Below are 20,598 nucleotides of genomic sequence, written 5' to 3' on the forward strand. Positions count from 1 at the left end.
TGGGGTGCTCAAGCCCGATGCCACCCACCACCCCCTGCCCTCCTCCAGCCCTGGGGACATCTGGGGTCACCTGTGGCGTTGGGGGGACATTTGTTGTAGATGATCTCCCCGGCAGCCGTCTTCTTCCAGGTCATCAGCATCACGTACTCGTCCTTGCACATCTCGTGGTAGGCTGGGGGGGGGGGGAAAGGGGGGCTCAGCACTGCCCAGATGTGGGGTGAGGGGCGCTGGGGGGTGTGGGGTACCCCATACCTGGGCACTTCTTCTCGTTGCAGGTCTTCACCTCCTCGCCGGTGCCCTCGCAGGGGTAGCCCTGCATGCCCGTGCCCTCGCACATGCGGAAGCGCCGCTGCCAGCCGGTGTCGCAGGTCTTGGAGCAGAGGCTCCAGTGGTTCCAAGGACCCCACTTGCTGTCTGCTGTGGGGATGGGGACACTGTGGGACACCCGGCTCTGCGCCCGGAGAGTGGCACCCGCGGGGGGACGGGGATGGGGCGCCATCGGCGCTGCCCCGCGCGCCGTGAGCCGAAATCCCGCGGGGTGTGAAATGCATGGATCAGTGATTTAAATCTCTTTTAGAGCAGACTGGCATCCTGCTGCAGATGCCCCTCCTGGTGCAGATGCCCCTCCTGGTGCTGATGCCCCTCATTCCCTGCCACCATCCATGGGCACCGTGGCACAGCCACCACCTCCCTCTGTGCCTGCCGCCGGTGCCACCACTTCTCCCACCAAACAAGGAGCGGCTCGAAGGACAGGCTGAGGACCCCGTGGTCCATCCTCTGCCCGGCGTCCCCACTCCCAGAGCCGTCCCCAGCCCCGTGTGCACACCTGAGATCTGCCTCGTGCTTGTACGCCCAAAGCACGGCGGGACCCGCCGCCGCCTGGCACCGACGGGTCCCCGGCGCGACCCAGGACGAGGACAGTGCCAACCCCCGTCTCCTCTCGCCGAGACACTCCCGGTGGTCCCTGGCATCACCCTCAGGCTCCCCGCAGTGGAGGGGTCCGCCAGCACTCCGGGTGTCACCGGCGGTGACACCGGGGCGGCGCGGCGGCGCGGCTGTGCTGGGCGCCGTGCCCCGACGCGCGGCCGTCCCCCCGCTCCCCCCCCCCAGCGCGCGGGGCCTTACTGGGACAGGTGGGGTTGGAGCACTCCCGGGCGTCGGCGTGGGCCCCCCGGCACTCGGCCCAGCCGTGGGCCGAGACGCTGCACCTGCGCGTCCGCTGCTGGGTGCCGTTGGCGCAGGTGACGGAGCAGCGGCTCCAGGCGCCCCACTCCAGCCACTGCCCTTCCACTGCGGGGGACAAGGAGAGCGGCGTCAGCTCCCACGGCACGGCGGCCGCTCGGCCGCGACGCCCCCGGCTCGCCGTGACCCGCGCCGGGCTCGCCGGGCAACGGGTCCAACCTACGGATGTGCCGGCTCGTCCTGTGCCGGCTCGTCCTGGCGGTGCTGGGAGGGGGGATTGTCACTGGGGCTGGCCCCCGCGCCGGCTGAGACACGAGGGATACGCTCAGGGTGGGGACCCTGGTGTTGCTCGCACCGGACTTAGCGTTTCTGGCGCCCTTGGTATTGCTCCCAACCAAACCCGGCGCCTCTGGCATCGCTCCTGCCAAATCCAGAATCCCTGGCATTGCTTTCCACCCAATTCAGCAGCCCTGGCATCGCTTCCAACCAAACCCAGAATCCCTGGCATCATTTCTGGCCAAATCCAGCATCCCTGGCATTGCTTTTTAACAAATCCAGCATCCCTGGCATTGCTTCCAACCAAATCCAGCATCCCTGGCATCACTCCTGCCAAATCCATCATCCCTGGCATCACTTCCAACCAAATCCATCGTTCCCTGCCAAGCTCAAGACTCCAGCAGCATCTCCACAGGACAGCCGTGGCCAAAGCCGTGTGCCGTGGGTGCCACATCCCTGTCAGAGCTGCTGCAGGAGCAGCTCCCGCGCTCCCTCCTGCTCCAGCTGCCCCATGTCACACGTGGGGCAACATCTAAGACATGGCATCCCTGCCCGTCACCGCAGAAACCCCACAGCCACCACCGGGGCCACTCCTGGCACGCAGGAGGAAGGGACAGCTGTGGCACTGCCAGCTGTGTGCAGACAGACCCTGCAGCCGGCCCTCTTTGCCACCTCCCCGTACCCCACAAAGTCCCTGTGCCACCCCAGTGCCAGGCACAGCAGAGGGGTAGGGAAGGAGCCCAGGCTGGACCCCTGCCCGTGCTGGGGTCGTGAGACCCCGGCACAGCCAGCAGCACCGAGTTTCCACTTGGATCTCCAGCGGGGACAGGACGGTGCACCCAGTGTCACAGCACCCCGTGGCGGTGCCACCCGTCCCTCGCGGCACCAGGAGCGCGGCCCTGGCGCTCCGCCGGCGCCGTCTCCTGGCATTCCCGGCGGGAAGAAGGAGCGTGGGGAGAGGGAGGTACTGACCCGGGCAGGTCGCGATATTGCAGGGCTTGGCCTGCAGCTCGGGGCCCTCGCAGGCCATCCCTCGGCGCCGCGAGGCCGCGCAGCGCCGCGTCCTGGTCCTGGCCCCTCGCCCGCAGGTCACCGAGCACAGGCTCCACGGGGACCACTCCTCCCACGCGCCGGGAACTGCAACACAGCACAGCCCAGGGGCTCCAGCCGCCCAGGGGTCCTGGCACCGAGGGGTCCTGGCTTGGCAGACCCCGCGCGCCCTGCCCGGGGCTCAGCCGGGCGCAGTTCCCAGCGCTGCCTGCCCCGTCGTCACCCCAGATCGCTGAGCTGGCAGCGCTGCTCCAGCCTCCCTTTTGTGGTGCTGGCACTGGCGGCGCATGTCCCCCCCCAAAGCCACACACGGGTCACCCCAGTCCCTGTCAGCACACCGAGCACCACCTGCCCCTCGCATCCACGGGAGCTCAGCGCTCCAGGAAAGGATCAGGGACCATCCTGAAGGATGTTCCTCCTTGAGCTCCGATGTCCTCGGGGTGCCAGGACAGGGCTGCACTCCCCAGGACGGAGGGGAGTGGACACTGCATGTCCTGGGGGTGAAAACCCATTGAAACACCCCAGATTAGGACAGGGCAGTGTGGCTGCCACTGTGGCACCCTGAGGTCCCTCTCGTGTCCCACATGAGACGCACGGACACCACCACGGACAGCCAGGAGCTCCTCAGCACCCTGCTGTCACCTGCCTCCAGGCACTGAGCAGCTCAGCCCCCTCCTGCCCCACATCACGGGGAACCCCTCGGAATGCCAGGCTCCAAATCCCCCAGGCTCCAGCACAAAACCTCGGGGACATCCAGGAGGAGCCCACAGCTCACCAGGAGAAAGGATGGAAAGGAGTTCCCCAGGCAAATCCCCGGCAGCAGCACCGCTGACAGGGCGCAGGGTGCAGCGCACCCATTCCAGACGCCTCCCCAGGAGGGACACCTCCGGAGGATGGAGGGATGCCAACAGCACCCAGAGCACCCCAGCGCAGGGTGGGCACCAAAACCGTGCCGAGCCACCCTTCTCATCCACCACAGCACCCCGAGGAGACCCCAGAGACGTCCCAGCAACGCATTCTCTCCGTCCCCACCCGCCTGCTCAGCCCTGCGGGGAGGCGGCAGCGCGGCGTCCCCGGTGTCCCCAATGTCCCCGGTGTCCCCGGCGTCCCCGGTGTCCCCAATGTCCCCGGTGTCCCCGGCGTCCCCGGTGTGCCCCGTACCTGGGCAGGTGGCGGTGTTGTTGCAGGTGCGGGTCTCCCGGAGCAGCCCGCTGCACAGCGTCCCGTAGGGAGAGGAGACGCAGGAGCGCGTCCGCACCTGGGAGCCCTGGCCGCACGTCAGGGAGCACACGCTCCACTGCGACCACTCCTCCGCCGCGGGGTCCCCTGCGGGAGACAGGGAGCCTGAGAGCCCGCGGGGGACAGGGGACGTGCCACCAGCGCAGCCCCGCGGAGGGGACAGGGAGCTGGGTGGGTGGCAGCGGTGAGCGCAGGGGTGAGGGCGAGGTGGTGGCACTGAGGGTGTCAGTGAGGTGAGGCCTCGGCTGCGGCTGGAGAAGGGATTGGGGCACGGGGTGGCAGCTGGTGTGAGGGACAGGATCCATGCCAGGAGGGGCTGGCAGGGCTGGCAGGGTGGGCAGTGGGCAGCACGGACAGAACAGACAGGGTGAGCAGGGTGGGCAGGGTGGGCAGTGGGCAGCGGGGACAGGGTGAGCACGGCAGAGTGGTCAGTAGGGACAGAACAGACAAGGTGAGCAGGGTGGGCAGCACAGGCAGCACAGGCAGGGTGGGCAGTCACGGGCAGGGTGGGCAGTGTGGGCAGTCACGGGCAGGGTGGGCAGTCACGGGCAGGGTGGGCAGTGTGGGCAGTCACGGGCAGGGTGGGCAGTTTGGGCAGCATGGACAGGGTGGGCAGCCACGGGCAGGGTGGGCAGCACAGACAGGGTGGGCAGTCACGGGCAGGGTGGGCAGCACGGGCAGGGTGGGCAGTGGGCAGTCACGGACAGGGTGGGCAGTCACGGGCAAGGTGGGCAGTGTGGGCAGCACGGACAGGGTGGGCAGTCACGGACAGTGTGGGCAGTGTGGGCAGGGTGGGCGGTGTGGGCAGGGTGGGCAGGGTGGGCAGCACAGACAGGGTGGGCAGTTTGGGCAGGGTGGGTAGTGTGGGCAGCACAGACAGGGTGGGCAGTCACAGGCAGGGTGGGCAGCACGAACAGGGTGGGCAGTGGGCAGCACGGGCAGGGTGGGCAGTGTGGGCAGCACGGACAGGGTGGGCAGCATGGACAGGGTGGGCAGGGTGGGCAGTCACGGGCAGAGTGGGCAGCACGGGCAGGGTGGGCAGGCACGGGCAGAGTGGGCAGCACGGGCAGGGTGGGCAGTGGGCAGTCACAGGCAGGGTGGGCAGCACGGACAGGGTGGGCAGTGGGCAGCATGGACAGGGTGGGCAGTGTGGGCAGGGTGGGCAGTGTGGGCAGCACGGTCAGGGTGGGCAGTCACGGACAGGGTGGGCAGTGTGGGCAGGGTGGGCAGTGTGCAGCACGGGCAGGGTGGGCAGTGTGGGCGGTGTGGGCAGGGTGAGCAGGGTGGGCAGTCACGGGCAGTGTGGGCAGCACGGGCAGCCCTCCGCAGCTCCCTCTCCCCAGCCCGTCACACGCTGACATTTCCAACAAGCGGCTCTTATTAAGGTTGATGATGTCTCTGAGGCTCTTGGACAGCCCAGCAGCAGAGCCCATCCGTTTAAATTAAACTGGGATAGATGGGGGAGGGCTCCAAAGGGGACCGTGTGTCCTGGAGACAGGCAGAACGCGGGCTCCGTGTCACCCGCGGCGGTGACAACGTGCTGGTGTCACACGGGGTCCCCGAGACTGGACAGGGTCACCAGTGGGGTCACCCAGGAGCTCCCAGTGGGGCAGAAGCCCCGTGAGTGTGGCCGGGAATTCTGCAAGCCAGGCACATGGAGCAGAGCCGGGGCCCATCCATCTCCCGCTCGCCTCCGAGCCCTCCGACCATAAATCAGGGAGGCTGGGGAGGGGGGAGCAGCACGCTCCAATTACCCAGATGGATTTGCCAAATAAATACATTTGAACGAAACAATTAATAGACTTTTTTTTTTTTTTTTTTTTTTTTGCTTCTGCTTTACAACCCTCTCGGAGGAAAGTGCAGAGGAAAAAATATATAAATGGAGCAAATTAAGCCAGTCCGTGGGCAGAGAGCTAAAGAGAGTCGCTCCATCTCTGTCACCCCTGCCCAGCTGCACGGGCCCGGTGTCACCAGTGTCCCCCTGCCTGTTCCTGGTACCTGTCTGGGCCATGTAGACCCCGGGTTCATCCGCTGACCGTGGCCACTGGGTCTTCACCTTCTGGTTCTCCTCGACCGCATTGCCTAGGAGAGAGAAATGCCCAAATGAGAGTGGGCAGGGGACAGGGATGGGGACAGGGATGGGGACAGGGATGGGGACAGCCCAGCGCGGGACATTTCAGGGCGGTACAGGGACGCCTGTCCCCATGCTGACACCGCTGAGAGCAAGACCTGGTGGAGCATCACTGAGCACGCTCCCAGCGCCCCAAACGTGTCACAGCTGCCCCAAAATGTCCCAGGGCTGGCAGCTGGACCCCAGCCTGAGGTGCCACGTCCCTGGTGCGGGCAGGGTGCCCGTGTCCCCACCGTGCCAGGCGGAGGTGCTCTCCCGTCCCCACTTATCAGCTCGCTGCGGTGAGGTGGCACAAATTTATGGCTCGGCTCACCAAAAATAACAAGTGATCCATCAAGAGCACTTGGTGTGAAATTAACTGGCATGTGCGGGGCCCGGCGGGGGATGTGGCTGCAGGCGCAGGGGGACACCTCCCTCGGCGTCCCCCACACCCCCGGGCCACCTCCCTGTCCTCCAGAGGGACTCCTGTCCCCAAATCTGGGCCCTGGAGCTCCGGTGGATTCATCCCAGCTGCTCCTGCTGGATGTGCCATGGGGGACAGAGGGACAGCACCATCGACGCCACCCCAGGGATGTCACCCCCAATGATGCTGTCGTCACTTCACTGCCGTGACAGCCAGGAGAGCAGGCAGGGATGGCACAAGCGGCTGCCAGCCAAACACAGCGGTGTCCCCAAGGGATGGAGGGGAGGTGGCATGGGGACACCTGGCAGTGCCAGGGTGCTTTGGGCACATGGTGGCTCCCACTGGGACACCCAGCCCCAGGCAGGGAGCACAGCCTGCTCCGGCACTGGCTGTGTGTCAAAAAGCCCCAAATTTACCGAGTTTTGCCTTAACTCAGGGTAACCCTTCAGGGCTCCCCGCTGGCACCCTCAGATCCTGTCCTTGGACATCCCACTCCAGAATTCCCGCTGGCATGGGAGACACAGGGGGGCCTGGGGACACTGAGGCGATGCCCGGGGGGGGTCTGTGGGGCCACCGGGCTGAATTCCCCACAGGGCCACCCCCCTCTGGGAGCGCCACAGCAGAATTACACACGGCACGGCAGGAGCCTGGGGAAAACCATAAATCCCGAGGATATACGAGGGCGTTCTCCCTGGCTGTGTTCGACAGAGACACCAAATTCAATTTCCTTCGGAGAGCATTAAATCCTTGCCTGTCACTGCCGAGAGGCTGCAGCCAACCCTGACACCGCACCCCACCCTGCCCGGGGGTCCCCCAGCACCCCAGCACAGCACAGCTGGCGGGGGCAAGGGTGGGAGGTGATTCTGGGGACATCAGGGGTGCTCTTTGGGGACCTCAAGGTGAATCCCAAGGCTGGTGGTGTCCTTGTCCCGGCAGCACCTCACTGGGGGTTGGTTTCTGAGCAGGGACGGGTTTGGGGTGCGGGGAAACCCAAAATTGGAACTGCTTGGCCTCGGCACAGCGGGGTCACCCAGAGGCCGTCTAAAAGAGGGGGGGTCACACCTTTGGGGGTCTTTAGAGGGGGCACACCGCCTGGAGCCTGGAGCAGCAGGGCTGCACACACCCAAAGCCACCCCACAAAACCCCAAGCCGTCCACGCTTCCCGCCCACGTGCCTCGTCCCCGAATCCCCCCGGCAGAGCCTCCCCGCGGCGGGGATGACGCGGGCGTGGGGACCCCGGGGTCACCGCTGTGGGGAGGCTCTGGGCGGGCGCCAGCCCCACGTCGCTGCGGCGGAGGAGCCGCTGAGATCAGCGCTGGGCGCCCGCCAAGCCTCGGCTCACAGGCGCCATTCAGCCCCCCGGCCCTGTGTGCCACCATCCCCCTGAAAGGCGACCATTCTCCACCCCGGGGGGAGGCCAGGTGGGAGCCCGGGACCCCCCCTGGCCGCATGAAGGGCGCTCTGTGCTGCGGCCCCGCGGCTCAGCGCGGTGACACCCGGGGGGGGGGGACGGTGGCGGCGGCGTGGCACGAGGGGCGGCCGAGGCAGCGCGTCACCCCCGTGGCTCTGGCACCGCCAGTAACACTGAACCTCCGGGCGCTCCAGCCTTTAATTGGATGTCAAATGGAATTTGGAGAGGGAGACGGAGTTTGTGCCGCGGCCGTCGCAGCTGGAGAGGCGGGATGTGGCACTGAGCCCTGCCAGCTCTGCAGGGACACCCCTGGCCAGCACCCTGTGCCAGGCTCGGGGGAAATAACCCCGCTGAACCACCCCTGGGGGTGTGCTGGGTCCCCTGGAGGAGCATCCCGCTTCTGCATCCCATCCTGCATCCCGCTTCTCCATCCCATCCTGCATCCCGCTTCTCCATCCCACCCTGCATCCCGCTTCTGCATCCCATCCTGCATCCCGCTTCTCCATCCCATCCTGCATCCCGCTTCTCCATCCCACCCTGCATCCCGCTTCTGCATCCCATCCTGCATCCCGCTTCTGCATCCCACCCTGCATCCCGCTTCTCCATCCCACCCTGCATCCCGCTTCTCCATCCTATCATGGATCTCAATTCTCAATCCCATCCTGGATTCCGCTTCTCCATCCCATCCTGCATCCCGCTTCTCCATCCCACCCTGCATCCCGCTTCTCCATCCCACCCTGCATCCCGCTTCTGCATCCCATCCTGCATCCCGCTTCTCCATCCTATCGCAGATCTCAATTCTCAATCCTATCCTGGATCCCAATTCTCCATCATGGATCCCACTTCTCCATCCCATCCTGGATCCCAATTCTCAATCCCATCCTGGATCCCACTTCTCCATCCCATCCTGGATCCCAGTTCTCCATCCCATCCTGGATCCCACTTCTCCATCCCATCCTGTATCCCACTTCTCCATCCCATCCTGCATCCCAATTCTCCATCCCATCCTGCATCCCAGTTCTCCATCCCATCCTGGATCCCAGTTCTCCATCGAATCCTGGATCCCAGTTCTCAATCCTATCCTGGATCCCAATTCTCCATCCTATCCTACATCCCAGTTCTCCATCCCATCCTGGATCCCACTTCTCCATCCCATCCTGTATCCCACTTCTCCATCCCATCCTGCATCCCAATTCTCCATCCCATCCTGCATCCCAGTTCTCCATCCCATCCTGGATCCCAGTTCTCCATCGAATCCTGGATCCCAGTTCTCAATCCTATCCTGGATCCCAATTCTCCATCCTATCCTACATCCCAGTTCTCCATCCCATCCTGGATCCCACTTCTCCATCCCATCCTGGATCCCAGTTCTCAATCCTATCCTGGATCCCAATTCTCAATCCCATCCTGCATCCCAGTTCTCCATCCCATCCTGGATCCCACTTCTCCATCCCATCCTGGATCCCAGTTCTCAATCCTATCCTGGAACCCAATTCTCCATCATGGATCCCAATTCTCCATCCCATCCTACATCCCAATTCTCCATCGAATCCTGGATCCCACTTCTCCATCCCATCCTACATCCCAATTCTCCATCCCATCCTGGATCCCAGTTCTCCATCCCATCCTACATCCCAATTCTCCATCCCATCCTACATCCCAGTTCTCCATCCCATCCTACATCCCAGTTCTCCATCCCATCCTACATCCCAGTTCTCCATCCCATCCTGGATCCCGCTTCTCCATCCCATCCTACATCCCAATTCTCCATCCCATCCTACATCCCAATTCTCCATCCCATCCTACATCCCAGTTCTCCATCCCATCCTGGATCCCGCTTCTCCATCCCATCCTACATCCCAGTTCTCCATCCCATCCTGCATCCCAATTCTCCATCCCATCCTGGATCCCGCTTCTCCATCCCATCCTGGATCCCAATTCTCCATCCCATCCTGGATCCCAGTTCTCCATCCCATCCTACATCCCAGTTCTCCATCCCATCCTGCATCCCAGTTCTCCATCCCATCGTGGACTCCCCCTCCACGGGCAGCCCCACCACGGCAGGTGCCACCCCTCGGGCACGGGGTCAGCCAGGCTGACCTTAGGGCTGGCACCTGACCGTGGCACGGAGCCCTTAAATCGCCCACGGGGAGTGGCATTTAAAGGGGGAAAAAATAAACAAAACGGGAAAAGAAAAAACCCCATAAAATGAAATCAGCTCAAGCAGCTCCCCTCGGGATGAGGCGATTTAGAGCCCTGCAGCTGTAACGGACCGGGGATTTAGTGGGGGCATCTGCCCTTAATGACATTTAGCTCCTGAAATAAACGCTAAAGCCCAATGAAATTATCTCTACACCCCCGGCCCGGCCCGGCACGGCCCCGCCACTTAATCTGCCGGATAAAGACCCCGCGCAGCCCAGCTGGGGATTGCCCCTGCCCGCGCAGCACCCCGAGGCTGCTGAAGGGAAAACATCTGGCCAGATGTGCCCCCGTGTCCCACCTCGCCGGGCTTGGCACCGCAGCCACGGGCAGCGCCGGGGCAAGGCGGCCCCGCCGCGGATCCCGGTGCCGGCTGCTCTATCCTCAGCCCTTCCCACAATCCCGGAACGAGCAAATGGCCTCATTCCGCCTGCTTAATAGCCCGGCCGCCGTGCCGTGACATCCTGCCTGGAATAACAAGCGCCCGGGCTGCAGCAGTCAAGGGTAATTTGCCACGGCAAAGGGTCATTTTACCTGCAAATTGTTTTCCACGTCTCCACCGGGGCACAGCGGGTTGGCTCCTGCTCCTGCCCCGTGCCAGGGAGGCGGCGAGCGAGGCCAGGGAGCCACGCGGGGTGTGCCAGAGCAGCCGTGGCATCAGCCCCGGCAGCGGTGGGGTCACCGCGGCGTTCCCAGGGATGGCTGGGCCGTGGCAAGGGCAGAGCAAGCTGCAGCTCCAGGGATTTGGACTCATACGGATTCCCTGCTCCATGCAGAGTGTCTCACTGGAAAGTTCCAGCCCTGGGGAGTGTGCTCAGGCAGGATTCATCCATCCCGTGCATGCCCTGCTCCATGCCCAGTGCTTAATTGGCACCATCCTGCCCTGGGAGTGGGCTCAGAGGAGATTCATCCACCCCGTGGATCCTCTGCTCCGTGCACAGCTCCCTCCTGCCCTGGGGAGTGTGCACAGACAGGATTCATCCATCCCATGGATTCCCTGCTCCATGCCCAGTGCCCAGCTGGCACCATCCTTCCCTGGGAGTGGACTCAGAGGAGACTCATCCATCCCATGGATGCTCCATGCACAGCACCCAGCTGCACCCTGCAGCCCTGTGGAGTGTGCACGGGTAGGATTCACCCACGGCATGACTTCCCTGCTCCGTGCCCAGCATCCAGCTGGCACCAATCCTACCCCAGCGCTGTGCATGGGTGGGATCCATCCATTTCACCATTCCCTGCTCCGTGCCCAGGGTCCCACTGGCACCCTCCAGCCCCTGGATCCATCCATTTCACCATTCCCTGCTCCGTGCCCAGTGCCCCACTGGCACCCTCCAGCCCCTGGATCCATCCATTTCACCATTCCTGCTCCGTGCCCAGTGTCCCACTGGCACCCTCCAGCCCCTGGATCCATCCATTTCACCATTCCTGCTCCGTGCCCAGTGCCCCACTGGCACCCTCCAGCCCCTGGATCCATCCATTTCACCATTCCCTGCTCCTTGCCCAGTGCCCCACTGGCACCCTCCAGCCCCTGGATCCATCCATTTCACCATTCCCTGCTCCGTGCCCAGTGCCCTTCTGGCACCCTCCAGCCCCTGGATCCATCCATTTCACCATTCCCTGCTCCGTGCCCAGTGCCCCACTGGCACCCTCCAGCCCCTGGATCCATCCATTTCACCATTCCCTGCTCCATGCCCAGTGCCCCACTGGCACCCTTCAGCCCCTGGATCCATCCATTTCACCATTCCCTGCTCCGTGCCCAGTGCCCCACTGGCACCCTTCAGCCCCTGGACCCATCCATTTCACCATTCCTGCTCTGTGCCCAGTGCCCTGCTGGCACTTCCCAGTCCCACAGAGCTCGCACAAGCCGGATCCATCCACTGCACAATTCCCACCACCCCCATTCCCCGTGGACCACGCGCAGGCAGAGCCCACCCATCCCATGAGCACGAGCAGCACCCGGGGACCCCCAGCCCCGCACAGGGGGTCCACGCCCCGCTCCCCACTCACCGTGTGGCACCTCGGGCAGGTCGAGCTCGTTGGCATTCGCAGAATGCAGCTCGGTGGGGCAGCAGCCGGGGGCGGCGGGCGCCGGGGTGGGCGCGGGGGCCGGGGGCCGGGTGCCGTTGCGCCGGGGGGCCGGGGGGCTCTCGGCCTGGCAGCTGCAGCCGGCGTGGGTGAAGCCGCAGCGGCGGGCGCCGGGAGCCTGCAGGCACTCCTCGAGCCAGCGGCACAGCACGCTGCAGGTGAACTGGCTGGAGTTGTTGTTGTTGATGAGCAGCACCTCCACGAAGCGGAATTCCAGCGCTTGCGGCTCCAGCAGCCGCGGGGCCGCCTCGGGCTCGGCCGCCAGGCACAGCTGCACGAAGTTCTTGTCGAAGTGCAGGAAGGTGAAGGGTCCCGCGCCCTCGCACAGCTCCAGCTCGGCTTCCTCGTCCTCCTCCTCCTCCTGCTGCTGCTCCGGGCGCTGGCGGGCGGGCGCGGGGCTGGCCTCGCCCCGGGGGTCGCAGGTGTAGTTGGCCAGGTAGTGGTCGAGCGGCAGCACCATGGGCGAGAAGTGGGTGCAGACCTGCTCCTCCCGGTTGAAGCGGAGGTAGAGCGAGTACTTGGTGGGGTCGGGGTTCTCCAGGGTCCAGGAGCAGCCGGAGGAGATGGTGGGGAACAGGTCCTTGAGGGAGAAGGAGCCGTAGAGGACGCCGGAGGCCAGGGCGGAGCAGGCGCTGGGAGCCGGGTCGAAGCCCCGCGTGAGCCACAGGACAGACGATATCACAGCCAGTAAGAGGGGACCAGCAGCGGTCATCCTATGGCATTTGCCCTGCGGACAGACAGATGGACACACGGACAGAGGCTTACCCGGAGGCTCGGCCGCTGTGGAGCTGGGCTGGGGGTCAGCACCCTGCCCCGAGCCCGGCTGGTGTGGGAGCAGCATCCCAGTTACCCCATGTGCCCTCCCGGTTCGTGTCCCCACCTGGTCCCTGTCCCCACCTGCCACCTTGCGGGGTTACAGGGGACTCCTTGCTGTGGCAGTGAGTCCCAAAGTTGGGGACTCTGCAACACAGAGCGAGGATGTCACCCCAAAAGCGCCAGAGCAGAGACCCAGCCCCACAGGTCCCCCCTGCAGTGACCCCCCCCCCCAACCCTCGGCTCACACCCACCCCCCGAGCTCGCCAAGCACAGCCTGGGCATGGAGCCACCAAAAAACTCCAGGCAGGGCTCCAAAAGCCCTTGGAGCACATTCTGATGTCCTGGAGCATGGTGGGGACAGGCTGGCAGCTGGGGGTGACGTGCTGGGGGTGCACGGTGACACCCCAGCAGCGTGGTGAACCCACATCTGTCCTAAGAGCCGGGCACAGGGTGAGCAGTCACTGCTCAGCACAGATTTCTTGGATACCTCTCTGGGAATGCAGAGCATCACCATGAACGGCTTTTTAATACCTCATTAATAAAATAATGCATGCCGTGGCCTTATTAAGTGAGCCCGGAGCGCGGCTCTACAGAGGCAGAGGCAGCCGTGCACGTGTCAGCATCACTCAGCCTGTGCCCGGGGCAGCGGTGGCAAGGGGACAGCCCTGGGGACAGCAGGGGACATCCAGAAGGTGGCCACAGGGCCAGACGCCATGGCAGAGGTTGATTTTAAAATCGCTGAGGTCGCCGCTCGCCCCCGCCCAGCCGTGTGCTGGGGATGCCGAGCGCTTGGCACGGCACGGGGGATGCTCTTCCTCACCCTCAAACAGCAAATCCTGCCCCCAAACCACCCTCAAACAGCAACTCCTGCCCCCAAACCACCCTCAAACACCAAATCCTGCCCCCAAACCACGCTCAAACAGCAAATCCTGCCCCCAAACCACCCTCAAACAGCAAATCCTGCCCCCAAACCACCCTCAAACACCAAATCCTGCCCCCAAACCACCCTCAAACAGCAAATCCTGCCCCCAAACCACCCTCAAACAGCAACTCCTGCCCCCAAACCACCCTCAAACAGCAAATCCTGCCTCCAAACCACCCTCAAACAGCAACTCCTGCCCCCAAACCACCCTCAAACAGCAAATCCTGCCCCCAAACCACCCTCAAACACCAAATCCTGCCTCCAAACCGCCCTCAAACACCAAATCCTGCCTCCAAACCGCCCTCAAACAGCAAATCCTGCCTCCAAACCACCCTCAAACTGCAAATCTTGCCCCCAAACCACCCTCAAACTGCAAATCCTGCCCCCAAACCACCCTCAAACAGCAAATCCTGACCCAAACCACCCTCAAACAGCAAATCCTGCCCCCAACCCACCCTCAAACAGCAAATCCTTCCTCTAAACCACCTTCAAACAGCAATCCTACCCCCAAACCACCCTCAAACAGCAAATCCTGCCTCCAAACCACCCTCAAACAGCAAATCCTGACCCAAACCACCCTCAAACAGCAAATCCTGCCCCCGAACCACCCTCAAACAGCAACTCCTGCCTCCAAACCACCCTCAAACAGCAAATCCTGCTCCCGAACCACCCTCAAACAGCAAATCCTGCCCCCAAACCACCCTCAAACTGTAAATCCTGCCCCCGAACCACCCCTGGCCAAGGTGCTGGTACTGGGGCATCCCCCGGCTCATCGGGAGGGACACGGAGCCTTGGCCGAGCCTGAGCTGGAGCCACTCCGGGGACATTAGAGAGCTAAAAATATCCCGATTCTCATGCAACAGGCTGGCGCTGGCTCCTGCCGCCCCGGCAGCAGGGGAGGGGGGCTCGGTGCTGGCATTCCCCCCTCCAGGGCACGGGGAGAGGCGCTGGGATGGAGCCAACGGGAGCAGACCGGATGTCCCCGATGCAAGCAGGGGGATCTGGGGTAAAAGAAAACCCCACTTTTCCGGAGGAAAACCCTCCGGTTCCTCTGGTCTCCAGCCAGAGCCCCCAGGAAATGCAACAGGAGAGGCCCAAAAGCACCGAATTCCGACTGCAGCCGGAGCGGGGAGCACCACGAGCATCCCCCACCGGTGCTACTGGAGCGGCCACCGAGGACCTGGGGTCCCCCGGAGAGTCGCAGCCCCCTCCGCTGCTCCGGGAGAGCCGGGAGTGGGGGGAGGGAGGAGGAGGAGGAAGAGGAGGAGGAGGGAGAGGAGGAGGAGGTCAGGCAGGGACATGCTGCTGCTCTGCAGCGAGCTCCTGGGGCTCCCGCAGCCTGGCAGGGACACAAGATGGTGCTTGCTTCCCTCGCCCGGGTGCAGCGAGCAGGGACGCTCCGGCACCAGCATCCGTCCGTCCATCCATCCATCCATCCATCCATCCATCCAGCCCGCTGGAAGGCTCGGGGATGGACAGAGCCCACGCCTCACCTCTCCAGGCATGCATGATCCAGCTGCTCTGGGATATGGGGAGCTTCCTCCCAGCCCCAAAACCTCCGGGCTGCGGCTGCCCGGAGCCCGGCACCGCGCGGAGCCACGGCCGGGGCTGATCCAGAGCTGCCGGAGCTCACTCGGCACCAGCCCCGCTCCCTGCAGCGCCCGAGCCGCCGCCGCCGCCGCCGCCGCTGCTGCTGCAGTGAAAATATTTCACTGAGCTGCGAGGGGGCCGAGGAGATTTTTAACATCTGGGCCACCGAGTCACCCGGCGGGGGCTACCGGGTGGAGGTCACCGCACCCCCAGCCGGCAGCGCGGCGGGGACCTCGCGCCCTGCAGCGTCACCGTCTGCGCTCTCCGGCTCGGGGGAGCCCAGCCTGACCGCGGTGCCGGGGCACGGCCGCGCTGGCATCACCCCCGCTGCCTCCAAAACCACCTCGGCTCCGGGCGGGATGAGCCGCCCGGCGGCCGTGAGCGCATCCCGGCAGCGCTGCTGGGTCCCTGGGGGCAGCTGGCGACCGCCCGGCGGGGAGTGGCTGGTGCTCCCTGGGGACGGCGATGTCACCCGGAGCACGGCGGGCACAGCCTGGCACGCTCGCCCGCCGCAGGCGCCCGCTCCAGCCCCTTCCATCTGCCTTTGTTCCCGCCCGGGCGCAGGGAAGGGGGTGGGTTTAAAGCTTTAATTAAAGCTTTTAAAGAGCCATCGCAGAGCTGGGAAGCGGCCGGGCGGGCGGAAGCGACAGCCCGGGCTCCCCGTTCTCTTAGCGCGGTCTCTCTGCCGCGCATCCCTGCTGGAATATCGCTCCGGGAAGAGGCGGATCCGACCGCGGCTCGGCTCTCCCCGGCCACGGCACGGCACTGCTCCCGACGCACAAACAGGTTGTTTCCCTGAGGATGTTTCGCCTGGATTTTGGCTGGATCCCCGTCCAGCTCCATCATCCCGGCACGGCAGGAGCCCAAATCGTGACCGTCTCCAGTCAGGAAAAGCCAGGGACAACCAAGCAGTCCCCAAAAAAGTGACAAATGGGCAGCGCTAAACCCCTCGGCATCAATAATCTGAGAAACGATTAATGGCAGAGCAAAGGAGATTTTTGACAGGCTGTAGAAAAGACAAAATCCATGGGGAAAATAAAAAAGACCTGATCCAGGAAAATTCCTAACATGAGCATGGCTTAGGATAAAGGAATAAAAAGTAAGGAAGGGCTGGGGCACCCTGGGTGGCTGATCCAGCGTGGAACAGCCTCACTTCCCTGCCAAAAGGAGCAGGCTGGCCCCTGGCACGGCGCAGCCGTGAGGCTCCATCCCACGGGAAGCCATCCCTGCCCACCCGGAGGTGACAGTGACAAGGACAGCACCACAACGAGCAATTCCCACCCCCCCTCCGAGCCCCGGGATCTTCCCCGGCCGTTCAAAGGCATCCGGGGACTCCAAATCTGCTCCGAAGCACCTCCATGGGGACCCCCAGGGGTGCCCTGAGCCTTCCCAGCCCCTCCCTCAACGGACCAGCACCATTCCTGGGAAAAACTCCGCTGCAATCCCAACCTCCAGCCCGGAACCACGGATCCCTGCGCGGCGCACGCTTGCACACGCGTGTGCCCACACGGCCGCCCAGCAGGGACAGCCATAGCCCAGCTGCTTCCACCCGCCCTGGCACAATTCCCTCAGTGTCCAGGACCACGTTTCCCCTCCCTTCCATGATTCCACGTCTCCCTTCTCCCTCTGGCTCCCCGGCGTGCTGCCACGGCCTCTCCTGGAGCCGGCAGGCTGGCAGCGGTGCCGAGCTGTAATTAATGGTGCCGCTTTGCCAATCCCTGGCGCGGCCTCGCGAGCACTGGCAAGCACAGGCCTCTTTATTTATTTTACTTAACTGCTGTTGGTAAAACTCCACTCCAAAAGCAAGGCCGGGAGACAGCACAGAGAGATCTCCGCTGGGATTAGGGATTTGCTCTGCCAGGGAACGGCGTGTGCTGCCTTCCCCCCGGCCCTGCACAGCTGGGGGGTCCCTGGAGTCACAGCCCCCCCTCGGCTGCAGCAGCCACGGCGCTCCCAGGGCCTCTTCCAAGGAGTTTCTTCACCATGCTTGGGATGTGAGTCCCTCTTTGCCATCAGCTCCATTCTGGAGGGCTGGGAGATCCGGGAAAGCTCCAAAGCGGGGTTCTGAGTCCCAGCGCTGGCGGCAGGATCTGTTCTCATTCCAAAAATGGGATTTTTTTTTTTTTTTTTACCCATCATCTCATCCAGACCCAGCCCCACCGCGAGCCTCCGAGGTGCTCCAGGGAGAGAAGGGGCCTGGCTCCATCCTGCTCTTGGAGGACATCAAGAAGGAACATACAGGAGCAGCGCAGGGGGGACACGATGGCCCTCGTGAGCAGCGAGGAGCTGTAGAGCTTCTGACATTTGGCAACCGAGCCAGGTGGCCCCGAGCCAGCCCCGTCCCCATTAGAGGACGGGCCCGGGGTAGGAAATGAGTTTGCAGGGCCTCAGTCCAAATTCCCATGGAGAAGCCTTGAGGCACCACAGCAGCGCAGGGCTGGAGCGGGGCTGGAGCATCGTCTTCCTCCAGGAAATGGGGAGTCCATCCTGCAGCCCCCATCCCATCTGAAAATCCCCACGGGATGTGGGGATTTGGCAGCAATGGGCACACCAAACATTCCCATCTCGTCCCACAGCGGTGAGCAGGAGCTTGGTGCCAGGGCAGAGCTCTCCACCAGCGGGAAGAGCCCAGCACCCCCGGTGCCACCTCCAGCACGGCAGGGAGTGACTCCAGGCAGAGGATTCCACTGCCAAAGGTCCTTGGAGGTGTTGAGAAGAACCAGAAGGAGCTGGGAAGAGCTGGCAGCGCGTCCCAGCCAGCGCTGGAGCCCCTCTGCCACGCGGCTCCCAGTCGGAGAGCGAGTGCCCGCTGTGCCCGCTCCGTGTCCGTTTTCTCTCCAGCACAGCCCAAATTTGTAGGATCCTGGCTCCTTGGATCAAAGCAGGAGCCGGTGACAAGGCTTGACGGGCAACTGGGCAGGCCTGGGAGAGGAGCTGCTGCCGGGCTCTGTGCTCTGGCACAGCGGGGCTGGCACTGCCACACAGCCAACTCCACATCCAGTGCCACCGTGCCGTCACCAAGGAGCCCTGCTGGGAACGGGGAGCAGACCCTCCCTGCTGAGGAGCAGCCAGGTGACGGTGACGGTGACAGTGACAACAGCTGCGCCGCCCCGCTCCTCCCCATGCGAGCCCACGGAGCCGGGTGCCTCCCCACGACCCCCCTCAGCTCAGCCACGGCCTTCAAAGGAGGGACAAATCTGTCCCCAAGCACTGGGAACAATCCCAGCGCCGCAGCTCAGAGCCAGCCCCGTGCCACCAGCTCCACGTGCGCCCCGCACAGAACCCCCGGCCAGGCGCTCGGCCACCCCGGGGCCACCTCCCCGCGTCACCGGCGGCCCCGGCTGCCAGGCGGCAGCCAGCAGAGCCAGCAGTGACATGACCTAGAAAAGGGAAGGGTTGTTCACACGCCGCGCTGCCGCCAGTCCCCCCGCGCCGGCTGCGGTAAAAAAACCCTCCCCGTCCTCAACAAGTGACCGGCGCGGGCACACGCGTGAGGCGCACCTGGCACCGCTCCGTGCCACCAACCCCAGGGCTCGCAGGGAAGGGCCGCAGGTGCCCCCCAGAGCCCCGGCTGCCACCTGCCCGCCGCACGTGCCCGCGGCGGCACACGCTGGGTGCCCACGTGTGCCCTCCCGCACGCCCACGGGCCCCGGGTGCCGTGGCACGGCGGCGCCCCGCAGCCCCCCCACGCTGGCGCGGGGGAGGGCTGCGAACCCACCCGCCAACCCACCCACCCACCCACCCACCCACCGCTGGGGCTTCACCCACGCCCGATGCGTGCCGACTCCCCAGGGCCCCTGCCCGAGGGGGGACAACGCGGGGTGACCAAGCCCGCCGAGCACCCACGCTCGCCGGGCTGGCACGATCCACACGTGTGCCCACAGCAGGGATGCCAGCAGGGAGCCCTGCACCCACCCGTGGCCTTGCTGTGTGACACACCGCGGTGCCACACGTGTGCCCGGGAACATACGTGTGCCCGCGGACACGCGTGCGGCCCCTCCGCCGCGGGGCTGCCGGAGCCGGGCACTGTTTTAAAGGCGGGGGTTGGCACCCCGAGGGAGGAAACGGCGCCTCGCGGGGGGCACGAGCGACCTGAGGGGCACCGGGACCCCCGGCGAACCGGCAGCGCCGAGGGGAGAACCGGCAGAGGGGGGAAGAAGCGGCAACCACCGGGGAGAGGGGACCGGCAGAGCGGGAGGAGGAGATCGGCAGCCCCGGGAGAGGAGGGGACCGGCAGCCCCGCGGGAAGGACCGGCAGCTCCGGGCACGCCGCGGCTCTCAGCCAGCCCCGCTGCCGAGCCCTCCGCGCCGCCGCAGCCCCGCGCAACTTCCCGGCAGGGCCGGGGCCGCCTCGGGGATGCCGCTGCCCGCCCCGAGCACCGGGCACGGGGCACCCGCGGTGTCGCGGCGCGGCCGCAACTCCCGGTCCCGCAGCCCGGCCGCCGGGGCAGGAAAGTTGGCCTCGGTTGGGGTGGGAGCTGGGGCGGCGGGCGGGGGCGGGGGGGGGGTCCCCGGTGGAACCGGGGATCTGCCAACCGGCGGCACCGGCCGCCGCAGCCCGCATCGGCGGCGAGCTGCCGCCCCCGCTGCGCCGCGCCGGGGGGGGAGCGGAGCCGCCGCACCGGGAAAGAGGTTGGGGGGGGGGGTTCTCACCGAGAACGGAGGAGTGCCGGTGCACCGGAGAAGGGGGGGAGATATCGGTGCACCGGCGAAGGGGGTCGTGGCCGCCCTTACCTGCGCTCCGTTAGCAGCGCGTGTAGCCCCGGCGCGGCGCGGCGAGCAGCGGGCTGGCCATCCCCGAGCGGCGGCGGCGGTGGCGGTGGCAGCCGGTGCCCGGGCGCGCCCGGGAGAGCGCGGCGGCGGCGGCGGCGGCGGCGGCAGCGCGCGGGGCCGGGAGCGGGCGCGGGGCCGGGAGCGGGCGCGCAGCGCGCCGGGCCCCGGTGGCGGCGGCGGCGGCGGCGGATGCGGTGGGGAGGGGAAGGGAGAGGGGGGGGGGCTGGGGGAGCGGGGGGCGCGGGGGGCGGCGGCGGCGGCGCGCGCCGCTCGGGCACTTGCTGCATGCGCCGGGCGCGGGGCGGTGTGACACCAACCGGGCACGGCGGCGGGGACCCCCCCCCCCCCCCAAACCTCTCCCTTCTCCCCCTCTCCCCGCTCCGCCGCCCCCGCCGTGTGTGCGGGGGGGGGGGGGGGGGGGGTGACCCCCGGGCTGCTGCTGCTGCAGCGCTGGGGGGGGGGGGCGCGGTGCACACGCACGCGGAGGGGGGGGGGGGGGGGTCGCGCTCCGGTGTCACACA

General features: G+C 65.6%; 1 protein-coding gene across 8 annotated transcripts in view; it reads right to left on the reverse strand.

Moving 5' to 3' along the window:
* Positions 1-20,078, reverse strand: part of ADGRB2 (adhesion G protein-coupled receptor B2) — a 33,888-nt gene extending 13,810 nt beyond the window's left edge. For 2 of the 8 annotated variants that reach the window (XM_053964747.1, XM_053964744.1), the window contains exons 1-7: positions 15,208-15,234; positions 11,899-12,703; positions 5,746-5,829; positions 3,670-3,834; positions 1,126-1,290; positions 253-417; positions 71-172 (exon numbers count right to left, since the gene is read on the reverse strand). In XM_053964747.1, the coding sequence (XP_053820722.1) occupies positions 71-172; positions 253-417; positions 1,126-1,290; positions 3,670-3,834; positions 5,746-5,829; positions 11,899-12,703; positions 15,208-15,219 (1,498 nt within the window). In that variant the 5' untranslated portion in view covers positions 15,220-15,234. Of the gene's footprint in view, positions 1-70; positions 173-252; positions 418-1,125; positions 1,291-2,430; positions 2,596-3,669; positions 3,835-5,745; positions 5,830-11,898; positions 12,740-15,207; positions 15,235-20,038 lie in introns of those variants that run through there. The other 6 variants (XM_053964752.1, XM_053964746.1, XM_053964745.1 and 3 more) reach the window with 6 other exon arrangements.
* Positions 20,079-20,598: the final 520 nt, after the last annotated feature.

Source organism: Vidua chalybeata, chromosome 25, assembly GCF_026979565.1.
Source record: "Vidua chalybeata isolate OUT-0048 chromosome 25, bVidCha1 merged haplotype, whole genome shotgun sequence".
NCBI lineage: Eukaryota > Metazoa > Chordata > Aves > Passeriformes > Viduidae > Vidua > Vidua chalybeata.